Source organism: Anastrepha ludens, chromosome X (assembly GCF_028408465.1).
Source record: "Anastrepha ludens isolate Willacy chromosome X, idAnaLude1.1, whole genome shotgun sequence".
In the NCBI taxonomy this organism is placed as follows: domain Eukaryota; kingdom Metazoa; phylum Arthropoda; class Insecta; order Diptera; family Tephritidae; genus Anastrepha; species Anastrepha ludens.
Genome location: NC_071503.1, coordinates 92,374,245 through 92,387,637, shown reverse-complemented (window position 1 = coordinate 92,387,637; position 13,393 = coordinate 92,374,245). Strand labels below are relative to the sequence as shown.

At 35.0% G+C, this 13,393-nt stretch overlaps 1 protein-coding gene across 1 annotated transcript; it reads left to right on the top strand.

Moving 5' to 3' along the window:
* Positions 1 to 9,735: 9,735 nt before the first annotated feature.
* Positions 9,736 to 10,929, top strand: LOC128870356 (tigger transposable element-derived protein 1-like). The gene has a single exon (XM_054112970.1). It carries the CDS (start codon positions 9,736 to 9,738, stop codon positions 10,927 to 10,929), a length of 1,194 nt encoding a protein of 397 aa, XP_053968945.1.
* The last annotated feature ends 2,464 nt before the right edge of the window (positions 10,930 to 13,393 follow it).

Sequence of the window (13,393 nt, the reverse complement as noted above, 5' to 3'; positions counted from 1 at the left end):
ATATGCATCAAAGTTAATTATTGCGAACGAGATCAAACAAACTGAATTACTGATATGCCTATTAGTACAACAAGATGTTTTTGCTGACGAAGTTGAATCTTTGCGCAAAGGTGCGCCAATTACGAAATGCAGCTCTATATTTAAGCTAAGCCCGATATTGGACAATGAGGGCCTTATACGACTAGGGGGTCGGATAGACTATGCCGAATGCGTACCAATGTCAACAAAGCGACCAATAATATTGCCAAGGAGTCATCCTATATCGCGTCTTGTAGCTAAGCATTATCACGAACTTTTTCATCACCACAACTTTGAGTCAGCGTTGTGCGCCATACGTCGAAAGTTTTGGATTCCTAGTGCGCGCCGATTATTGAGGTCAATTAAAGCTAAATGCCAGAAATGTAAAAATTTATCCGCTATTCCCGAATCACCACTTATGGGCTAAGTACCTAGCGATCGAGTTACGCCGTTTGTTCGCCCGTTCACGTATTCAGGCGTTGACTACTTTGGGCCTGTCTTAGTAGCCATAGGCCGTCGTCAAGAAAAACGTTGGGTTGCACTTTTCACATGTCTAACTATTAGAGCCATTCACCTGGAACTAGCTAGGGACCTATCAACAGATGCTGCCATAATTGTCTGCCGTAACTTTATAAACAGAAGAGGTGTACCGGTACGGCTCCGAAGCGACATGGGGACAAATTTTGTCGGCGCAAGCAAAGAAGATTGGGTAAACGTTCAGAGCGGTATGCAATCAGAGTGTGGTCTTCGAGGTGTAGAGTGGGTTTTCAATGCACCTGCCAACCCATCTGCCGGGGGCGTATGGGAAAGAATGGTAAGAAGCGTAAAACGAGGTTTGATGTTCACGCTGAAGGAACGAGCGCCACAGTTGGAGACCCTGCAAAGTCTTCTGATTGAAGCAGAAAATTTAATAAATTCGCGTTCATTAACACATGTGCCGGTAGAGAGTACCGACGCCGAGCCTCTGTCACCCAATCATTTTTTGCTAGGCTACACGAATGATGTACAAACTTCTGCGCTGTCAGAGAAGATATGTTTACGCAAGCAGTGGCACATAGCGCAGCAGCTGAAGCAGACTTTCTGGAAGAGGTGGATACTGGAGTATCTTCCTACCTTGACCCGGCGTACGAAATGGTTTAAGAGGATGAAGCCGATAGCTGTAGGTGACATCGTTATAGTTTGCGACGACAACGAGAGCCGAGGCCATTGGAAACGGGGTATCGTAACAGAAGCAAAGCCAGCCCCAGATGGTCAAGTTAGAACTGTTTTAGTCAAGACGTCAACAGGAATTTTACAGAGACCAGCGTCTAAAATTGCAGTGCTCGACGTTGGTAGTGATTCTCTCACCAGTGATGCGAATCACGGGGGGGAGGATGTTACCGATTAATAATACAATCTCATATTAAAATTGTTTTTTGTACTAATTAGACGAAAACTGTATTCAAATATTTATGTACTAAACCTGAATGGTCGCTTCATACTAAAAAATTCTTTTGTAATATTTTACCAAAAAATGCAACTATGCCTGAACTGTAAACGCCGTTGAATTGACCGAAGCGTGCCTTAAAAGTCCAGTTGCTTACGAAAATTCAGACGCGTACGAGGCGCGACAATATATAAAAACCTCACTTCTATTTTCACGCAATTTAAACAATTTGTTAAACTTTATTAATTTCATAAACTTTAAATTCATATACTTATAAAATATTATCATTAACAAGAAATAAAATACAGTGAACTTAAAGTGTTGTTTGTTATAATTTCGGAAGCCTCGTATTTTGAGCCATTGTTGCTTTTGCCTGCAACAATATGTCTTTAATCTCTTTCATCAAATCCAAATTATATTGATGAGAAAATATTATTCTAATATCCGTCCAGAAAGCCAAATGCGCATACACAGACACATATGCATATAATTACGCATGCAAACTTTCAACTAACGCAGAATATGTGCATATAAAACTGCGAATCGAATAAATGAGTGATTTAGAAAATTTCATTAGTAATTATAGTTTAGCGCAATCGTGAAAGACGTGTCGTGTATGCAGTATATCGTGCCATATTTGACTCAGGTTCAAGTCCTGTACACAGTTTTTTGTTCGATATTTGTATTTCATTTTTTATATTTGGTTTAATTAGAATTGATTTAAAATAGTGTATTCAGGTTTTTCTAATACCTGTTATTTAGAAATTTATTTTCTATATAACATTATTCATACTTCTTTTGAATTAATTTATAAGTAAAACAGCCATAAATTCAATCATATGAATATGCATTCCTATATTTAATCTCTTCAGTCAAATCTGAACTACTTACATACACATATTGATGAGAAAATATTCTAATATCCATGGATGCATCCAGAAAGCCAAAGCGCATACACGCATATTCATACAAATATATACAAACCTTCATCGAACGCAAAATGTATGCATATAAAAAACAACAACTGCGACCGTCTTCTTGTCCGTCAGTGAAAAGATGGGATATGTATACCCTATGAGCAAAAAGAACCGGGAAGGTGATGTTGACTGTTTCCTTCGATTGCCAAGGCATAGTCCACCATGAGTACCTTCCATCGGGCCAGACAGTCAATAGAGAATATTATTTATCCGTTTTGAAACCTTAGAGAGATGCTGTGTGTTGCAAACCGCCGGAAATGTGAGCAAACAATTCTCAGATTTTGCATGATGATAACGCGCCATCACACTGATCAAAGAGAATACAAATCGGCCTGCCGCGGGTGTTTGGAGGACTGGGTTAAACGTTGGCACATGTGTGTTGCTTCAGACGGGTCATATTTTGAAGGAGATAATATAAATTTGCCTTAAATTTAACTCTGTTTTGTTTAATTTAAACATTCCCGGTACTTTCTGATCATAAGGTACATACATATATGCGGCTGTGCGGACAGCAATGTGTGATTCGCTGGAAGTCGCATTAACTCGCGACTGTCGCACAGTTAGAAGACATATTTACATACATATAAGGGTGCATACATACATACGGAGCCGCGGCCACTCGACATGACAAAAATTTAAGATTTATCAAATATTGGCAAATAATTCCTCGCGAAATATTCCAATATTGACTATTTTCGAATGGTCGCGAAAATTGGCATATGGGCGGCTCGTTTTATGAATGAAATTGAAATATGAGCTCTAACTTATGAATGAACTTTTTGTTTTTGTTCTAAATTGTTCAGCGCCGTCGCTGATAGAATCATGGCCGCTGCGACTGCGTCTACGAATGTATTTTGTTTTTGTAGTCGCTAGGCTTAGATTTTAGCTTTGGGCGACATGCGCATGTGAGGTATGTGTTTTTGTTGTGTTCTAGAACATTTTAGAATGTGTGGTGGCAAAGCGGCCATGGCGTTGCGCTTGCTGTTGCTTTTGCGTCTATCAAAGTATTGTGTTTTTGTAAGTACAATATTAGGAATATCGACTGGTGAAAGACAAAAGTACACGGAAGCAAGAAGGGAGCGCTGTGCTCGCGCATATATGCATGAATGTATGAACGTGCATGGATGTAGTAACATATGAATACAATTATTTTGTAGGAAGTTTAGAAGGCAAGTAGGTATACTCGTATATATGTGTATATATGCTAGGACATAAAGTCGGTATATATACATACATAGAGCAGAATTGTTTTTGCACTTGTTAGGAAGAAACTCGTTTACTAGTGCGTATGTGTATTTGATTTCATGTAAGAATGTGATGTGCTGTGGCATGTGTACATACGTAAGTCAAGGTTATTTGAGCATACATGCATATGTACATATGTATGAAAGGAAGATGATGTTCTTGCGCTTGTGCATTACTGTTTTTCATATACAAATGTACATACATACATATGTATGTAAATGCTGTCGAATACATAAACTATAAGTTGACATACAATATAAAATAAGTGTTGATTTATCTTAAACCGTTTTATTTTCTGAATGCAAATACCTCCTATTGACATGTACTTACATATTATGTACTTATGTATATTATCATATACCATCATTTATTTACATATAAAGTATACGTTCATTTATGTGCATATGTGTGTAATGAAAAATTTCATGAATTACTTTCAGAACTTTATTAAAATTTATTCGCGTCGCGCGCATGCACAAAACCTTTTGTTCACAACGCAGGCGCAGAAATAAACGCTCTGCGTATTTATCCACCCCACGTGACTCGCCATCAATTCTCGGTGGAAATTTTTTTTTTTTCGATTTAAAAATTTTTTTTTTAATGTAATCGTAAAAAAATTTGTAATAAATTTTATGTATCCGCTTATCATTTCAAAAGTAACAACATGGTAAAAAAATAAGCAGTCGAAGAAATAAACGCACCGCCTATTTTTCCTCGCCACATGTTAGACTCGAGTTCAATTCCCGGTGCAAACTTTTTTTATAAATTTTTTTTTTTTAAATCGTTTTTTTTTTAATGTAATTGAAAAAACAAATTATGTAATAAATTTTACGTATTCGCTTATTATTTCAAAAATACGAAAATAGTAAAAATTTAATTGGTTTAATGTCGAGGTGAGAAATGTGTTGTGTGTTGAGGTGAAAGATGTGTGGTGTTTCTGATTTTTGTGTGGGCAAAAGTCAGTGAGGTGTCTATAAACTCGGTGTGCTAAATTCCCTTACTTCAAATCTTTCAAATCTCAATTGTACTAAAAAAAGCTCACAGTAACATTTGCACCTTCTCATTGCATTAACATTCTCTGATATTAGAATATTTTCTCATCAATATGTGTATGTATATAAGTAGTTCAGATTTGACTAAAGAGATTAAATATAGGAATGCATATTCATATGATTGCCTTTATGGCTGTTTTACATATAAATCCATTCGAAAGAAGTATGAATAATGTTATATAGAAAAATAGAAAAGAAATTTCTAAATAACAGGTATTAGAAAAACCTGAATACACTATTTTAAATCAATTCTAATTAAACCAAATACAAAAAATTAAATAAAAATATCGAACAAAGAAAAGTGTGTACAGGACTTGAACCTGAGTCAAATATGGGAAGATGTACTGCATACACAACACGTCTTTGACGATTGCGCTAAACTATAATTACTAATGAACTTTTCTAAATCACTCATTTATTCGATTCGCAGTTTTATATGCACATATTCTGCGTTAGTTGAAAGTTTCCCAGCAAAACCTACGTGCCCGAAACTCTAACACAATTACACTTTTTTATTTGTTATAAACACATATGCACGCAGGTTTTGCTGGGGCGTCACCGAAACTCTAACACAATCGACTTTTTTTGACGTGATAACGTCTTATAATTCGATTTAACAGGCTGCACGCACGAAAAAATGTGTCGTTACCTTGCTCATATGTAGTTACCTTGCTCATTAGTGTTACCTTGCTCATATGTAGTTACCTTGCTCATATTAGTGTTACCTTGCTCTTTAGTGTTACCTTGCTCATTAGTGTTACCTTGCTCATTGCATTGAATGGACTGCAAGCGAAAGCGCGGAAGGAACGACAAAGCAAACAAAGCAAACGAACGGCAACGTTCGACATCTTGCTCTCTCCTACTTAAATGAGCGTATATATGTATGTATATGCGCATATGTACATATATAAATTCACGTATTTGTATTTGCATATGCCTTCTTATTGATTATTATTAATTTGATTCACTTGAAGAATTTAAAATAAAACCAAGTTTGTTAATAATACCTGTTGTTTTAATGTTATTATTATTATTTTTTTATTATATATGAAGGAAAAAATGTATGGTAATATTTACCATATCTATACTAATATTATAAAGAGGAAAACTTTGTTTGTTTGGTTGTAATGAATAGGCTCAAAAACTACTGGACCGATTTTAAAAATTCTTTCACCATTCGAAAGCTACATCACGAGTAACATGGACTATATTTTATTTTGGAAAAAGGGCTCGAGATATAGGTCAAAACGTGGACCCGGGTAACCTTCGGATGTGTATGTACAATATGGGTATCAAATGAAAGCTGTTGATAAGTGCTTTAATACGGGGTAATTTTCATACCTATTGATGACTAGGGTCTCGAAATATATGCCAAAACGTGGACCCGCCGTGTCTTTGAACCGAATTAAACCAAACTTCCACACATTTTTAAGGAGGTATTGAAGATGGTTTCCGTATAGTTTGGATACCTATTGGTAGACAGGGTCTCGAGATATAGGTCAAAACGTGGACCCGGGTAACCTTCGGATGTGTATGTACAATATGGGTATCAAATGGAAGCTGTTGGTGAATGCTTTAGTTCAGAGTATTTCCATCCGCTCCGTGACTAGGGTCTCGAGATAGAGACCAAAACGTGGACCCTAGAATGTGTTTGTACAATATGGATATCAAATGAAAGCTGTTGATAAGTGTTTTAATACGGGGTAATTTTCATACCTATTGATGACTAGGGTCTCGAAATATATGCCAAAACGTGGACCCGCCGTGTCTTTGAACCGAATTAAACCAAACTTCCACACATTTTTAAGGAGGTATTGAAGATGGTTTCCGTATAGTTTGGATACCTATTGGTAGACAGGGTCTCGAGATATAGGTCAAAACGTGGACCCGGGTAACCTTCGGATGTGTATGTACAATATGGGTATCAAATGGAAGCTGTTGGTGGATTCTTTAGTTCAGAGTATTTCCATCCGCTCCGTGACTAGGGTCTCGAGATAGAGACCAAAACGTGGACCCTAGAATATGTTTATACAATATGGATATCAAATGAAAGCTGTTGATAATTGCTTTAATACGGGGTAATTTTCATACCTATTGATGACTAGGGTCTCGAAATATATGCCAAAACGTGGACCCGCCGTGTCTTTGAACCGAATTAAACCAAACTTACACACATTGTTAAGTAGGTATTGAAGATGATTTCCGTATAGTTTGAATACCTATTGGTAGATAGGGTCTTGAGATATAGGTCAAAACGTGGACCCGGGTAACCTTCGGATGTGTATGTACAATATGGGTATCAAATGAAAGCTGTTGGTGAATGCTTTAGTACAGAGTATTTTTCATGCCGCTCCGTGACTGGGGTCTCGAGATATAAATCAAAACGTGGACCCGGGTAACCTTTGGTTGTGTATGTACAATATGGGTATCAAATGAAAGCTGTTGATAAGTGCTTTAATACGTGGTAATTTGTTATGTTATGTTATGTTATGTTATGTTATGTTATATTATGTTATGTTATGTTATGTTATGTTATGTTATGTTATGTTATGTTATGTTATGTTATGTTATGTTATGTTATGTTATGTTATGTTATGTTATGTTATGTTATGTTATGTTATGTTATGTTATGTTATGTTATGTTATGTTATGTTATGTTATGTTATGTTATGTTATGTTATGTTATGTTATGTTATGTTATGTTATGTTATGTTATGTTATGTTATGTTATGTTATGTTATGTTATGTTATGTTATGTTATGTTATGTTATGTTATGTTATGTTATGTTATGTTATGTTATGTTATGTTATGTTATGTTATGTTATGTTATGTTATGTTATGTTATGTTATGTTATGTTATGTTATGTTATGTTATGTTATGTTATGTTATGTTATGTTGTGTTATGTTGTGTTATGTTGTGTTATGTTGTGTTATGTTGTGTTATGTTATGTTATGTTAAAGTATATTATGTTATGTTAATGTTAACTCATTCTCTATATCCATACAAAAGATCTATCAAACAAATAAAATTAAAATTTTCTTTTGAAAAATGCAACCATTCAATCAGTATTTTCTTATGACGTTATCACGTTAAACTATCGTCAGTAAACCGACTTTACAGACCACCTCTTTTTGATTCTCCGTCAGCTTTGGAAAATGTGTAAGCAGTAAGCAAACTTCATTCAAATATTTTACCTCATTTTTGCATCAGTCAAAGTAAACAAGCGCCGTAGCCGAATGGGTTGGTGCGTGACTACTATTCAGAATTGACACAGAGAACGTCAGTTCGAATCTCGGTGAAAGCAAAATTAATAAAAACATTTTTCTAATAGCGGTCGCCCATCAGCAGGCAATGGCAAAACACCGAGTGTATTTCTGCCATGAAAAAATTCTCCTCATAAACATATCATAAAACAAAATAAAAAAAATGTATAAAAAAAATTTTTTTTGTGATTCGAACCAAGGATTTTGGATCGGAAGCCCACATTGCTAGCCGCTAGGCTATCGCGCTGTGCTGCCGGCGCTGGCCTAAAAGTTATTTTGTTCGTCGCTACGTTTATATGAAACTGGCACTGGCAAACGAATCCATATGTATGAAAGGGATAAAAAATCACACGTACACAAAATTTTTGGCACGATTTTCCCAACGCTTTTAACAACGTGATTGTAAAGGGGCGTGGTTAGTGATAGTTTAACGACCACGCGTGGCGGTTACGTGAAGGGTAACCTGACCGCCACTCTTCTTGCTGGGTTGTATGCGTAATTATATGCATATGTACATATGTGTGTATGCGTGTTTGGCTTTCTGAACGGATATTAGAACGATGTTTTCTCATAAATATAATTTGGATTTGATGAAAGAGATTAAAGACATATGTACACCTAATTCTCTTTTTACACGAATTTTTTTTACACGAATTTGATTTAACACGAGTTAAAAAGAGAAAAAAAATTTTTTTTTACACGAATTGTTTTGTTTTAACACGATTTTCAATATTTTATGAATTTTTCTTGAATCTCATAGAGCAAATCGGATTCATTGTTTGGGATTTTTGTTTTAGCATATCGGTTTAGGTTATTTGTTTAGGATCTTAGAATATCAGCATGTAATCGCATCTATACAGGATGAGCGGCTTTGGGCTGTTATCGTGTACAGCTGTTGCTATAAAAATATGTGTATATGAGTGGGATTCCCCGAATTATGCATAGAGTAAAGACGTAATGTACTTTTTACGTAATTTAGTTTGGTTTTGAGAGTTGAAAAGAAAAGGCGCTTAGTTGTTGTGAGTATTTAAAACATTATAAGTAAAATAAAGTTAGTGCTCGTATGGATTTATTAACTCAATAACAGGTAAGCTTTAAATAATTTTCAAATGTTTGCATTATTAATATGAAAAATATTTTGGTAGCCTTAACACAATGTCACATAATTCACCTGTAATAAAAGCCAAGAGGAAGGCGATCAGTTTAGATACTAAAATTAAAATTTTAGATCAACTTACAACAGGACAAGGAGCAACGGCTGTAGGAAAGCATTTTGGTATTCATGAAGCTACCATAAGAACGATCAAGAAAAATGAAACTGCGATTAGAAAATCGGTATGTTCTGGAACGAAAATAAGTGCTAAATCATCGTCATACATAAGAGATGTTGTCAAAGAGAAGATGGAAAAAGCTTTGGTAATGTGGATTGAAGATAAATCACAAAAAAGAATAACAGTAGATGGAATTGCTATCAAGCAAACTGCATTAAGAATTTATAAACGTATTAAAGAAGTTGAGCCAGGCACTTCATCTCAGTCAAAACAACCCGAATTTTCTGCAAGTACAGGTTGGATGACAGGTTTTCTTAAACGACATGCTCTCCATAATGTAAAAATTAAGGGAGAAACTGCGTCTGCAGATGAATTGGCTGCCAAAAAATTTCCTGAAAAACTTAGAAAAATTATTGAAGATGGAGGATACACCCCAGATCAAGTTTGGAATGTAGATGAAAGTGGCCTCTTTTGGAAAAAATGCCGAGCAGAACTTATGTTGCAAAATCGCAGAAAACTGCCGGTGGTTTAAAAGTAGCAAAGGACCGTGTAACATTGTTGTTTTGTTCCAATGCTTCAGGAGAACGTATGTTAAAACCACTGCTAGTAAATCGTGCTTTAAGACCACGCTCGATGAAAAGTGTAGATTTCAATAAACTGCCAATTCACTGGACAGCAAACAAAAAGGCATGGATGACCAGTGCAATCTTTACAGAATGGTTCCAGAAATACTTCATTTCAGAAGTTAGACGCTACATGAATGCAAAATGTCTAGAATTTAAAGTTCTTTTAATTCTAGACAATGCACCTTGCCATCCGCTCTTGGAGCACCCAGATGTGCAATTTTGCTATCATCCGCCTAACACTACATCCTTAATACAACCGCTAGACCAAGGGATCATTGCTACTTTTAAAAAGTACTACATAAAACGTTCATTCCAATACGTGGTAGACAAACTAGACCATAATGAGGATTTAACAGTCATTGATATGAGGAAAAAATGTTCTATTATGGACTGCATTAATCAAATTGGGTTAGCGTTAGCTGACTTAAAGCCATCAACCTTGAACTCATGTTGGAAAAATATTTGGCCAGAATGTGTCAAAAGCAAAGATCCTGAACCTGTCATCCATAATAACGCTGTTTTTACTGACATCACAACGCTGGCACATACAATTGGTGGAGATGTATTCGATGATCTATCATTTGCCGATATAGAGGAATTATTAGCTGATAAAAGCTTGAGCGAAAATGAAATTATAGACCTCACCCTTGAGACTCATCAAGACAGAGAACACAGCGATAATGACGAAGAAGATCCTCCCATTTTAAATGCAACTCTAATTAAAGAAGGTCTTGATCTTGCCAGAAAATTAGGTAATAATTTTCAACAGCATGATCCTGATGAGGAACGAGCTGCAAAATTTCAACGTGAACTGAAATCATTAATGGCATCTTACAGGGAACTTTATAAAGGTTTATCACGAAATCAAACACAATCTTTAATGACTGATTTCCTTCTAAACACTACTGAATTATCAACACAGGAGCCTAGAGATGATAATCCAGAAACAATTTCACAAGATGATGAACAAAATAATTCTAGTGATGGCAGTGATATTCTAGTCTTACGCAAACGTATGCGTTTATTGTCAGAAAGTGACAATGCATAAAAGTTTTTTATGTTTATACAATATTATTTTTACTTGTTTTATATTAATGAATTTCAGATATTATTTTCTTTTTTTCAAAGTATAATTTATTTCTTATAATATATCGTATTTAAAGAATTAAAATGTGTAAACACGAAATAAATTCTTTAGTGAACTCTAAAAAGAATTTTTTAGTATTGTTTTCACCTAATTCTCTTTTTACACGAATTTTTTTTTACACGAATTCTTTGGGAACGTATCTATCTTGTAAAAAGAGAATTAGGTGTACATATTTTCTGTTTTGATTGATTTATATAAAAATCAGGTCATACCAGTATGAACTATTTTATACCGAAAAAAAATTTCTATTTATGAAATACAAAAAAACCAGTATTTTAAAGAAATTTTAATTAAAATAAACTCAAAAATTTTACCAAACTTTCCTGGTTTGAATTGTAAAAAAAAAATGTGCAAGAAAAAAAATATGACTTCAGGACTTGAACCTGAATTAAATACGTGCCAAAAAACAAAACGAATAATTCCGCCGACTTGAGCTTCTGCACCACAAATTAACTGCCTTCTTAATCGCAAATTTATTCGCTTCGCTGTGGGCATGAAATAAGTCGATTTCCTTAGTAGTGTGCCGAAAAATCTTATGAAATTCCTCAGTAGTTTGGTAAACGCAGAAAAAATCTGAAAAATGCCTGTCCTAGCGTGGTAAGTAAATATAGAAACCCTTCACTCGCGTCACTCGTGTGGTAAATATCTACAATTCCCCACTAGTGAGCAAAGTTGAATTTGAAATTACCTTAGTATGAATCTACAAATTAGTACTCGAAAAAAGCTCATTTAACATTTGCTCCTTCTCATTGCATTAACATTCTCAGCTATTATCAGAGAATGTTAATGCAATGAGAAGGTGCAAATGTTACTGTTAGCTTTTTTTAGTACAATTGAGATTTGAAAGATTTGTAATAAGGAAATTTAGCACACCGAGTTTATAGACACCTCACTGACTTTTTCACCTCGACATTAAACGAATTAAATTTTTACTATTTTCGTATTTTTGAAATAATAAGCGAATACGTAAAATTTATTACATAATTTTTTTTCAATTACATTATAAAAGAAAAAACGAATTAAAAAAAAAAAAAATGAATAAAAAAAAGTTTGCGCCGGGAATTGATGGCGAGTCACGTGGGGAGGATAAATAGGCAGAGCGTTTATTTCTGCGCCTGCGTTGTGAACAAAGGTTTGTGATGTCTACGTAGATATGTAAGCGCGCGACGCGAATAAGTTTTAATAAATTCTGAAAGTAATTCATGAAGTTTTTCATTACATACATTCATAAATGAACGTATACTCTATATGTACATAAATGATGGTACATGACAATATACATAATATGTATGTACATGTCAATAGGAGGTACATATTTGCATTCAGAAAAAAGAACGGTTTAAAATAAATCAACACTTATTTTATATTGTATGTCAATTTATAGTTTATGTATGTATTCTGCAGCATTTACATACATATGTATGTATGTACATTTGTATATGAAAAACAATAATGCACAAGCATAAGAACATCATCTTCCTTTCATACATATGTACATATGCATGTATGCCCAATAACCTTGACTTATGTATGTACACATGTCACAGCACGTCACATTCTTACAAGAAATCAAATACACATAGGCACTAGTGAACGAGTTTCTTCCTAACAAGTGCAAAAACAATTCTGCTCTATGTATGTATATATACCCACTTTATGTCGTAGCATATATACATATTGTACATATATACCTACTTGCCTTCTAAACTTCCTACAAAATAATTGTATTCATGTGTTACAACATCCATGCACGTTCATACATTCAAGCATACATATATGTACATATGCGCGAGCACAGCGCTCCCTTCTTGCTTCCGTGTACTTTTGTCTTTCACCAGTCGATATTCCTAATATTGTACTTACAAAAACACAATACTTTGATAGACGCAAAAGCAACAGCAAGCACAACGCGATGGCCGCTTTGCCACCACACATTCTAAAATGTTCTAGAACACAACAAAAACACATACCTCACATGCGCATGCCGCCCAAAGCTAAAATCTAAGCCTAGCGACTACAAAAACAAAATACATTCGTAGACGCAGTCGCAGCGGCCATGATTCTATCAGCGACGGCGCTGAACAATTTAGAACAAAAACAAAAAGTTCATTCATAAGTTAGAGCTCATATTTCAATTTCATTCATAAAACGAGCCGCCCATATGCCAATTTTCGCGACCATTCGAAAATAGTCAATATTGGAATATTTCGCGTGGATTTATTTCCAATATTTGATAAATCTTGAATTTTTGTCGTGTCGAGTGGCCGCGGCTCCGTATGTATGTATGCCCCTTATATGTATGTAAATATGTCTTCTAACTGTGCGACAGTCGCGAGTTAATGCGACTTAGAAGCCTTGAACAATT

What these genes read in the sequence shown, in the direction of transcription:
- LOC128870356 (XM_054112970.1), top strand. Translation starts at nt 9,736, where the DNA reads ATGCCGAGCAGAACTTATGTTGCAAAATCGCAGAAAACTGCCGGTGGT.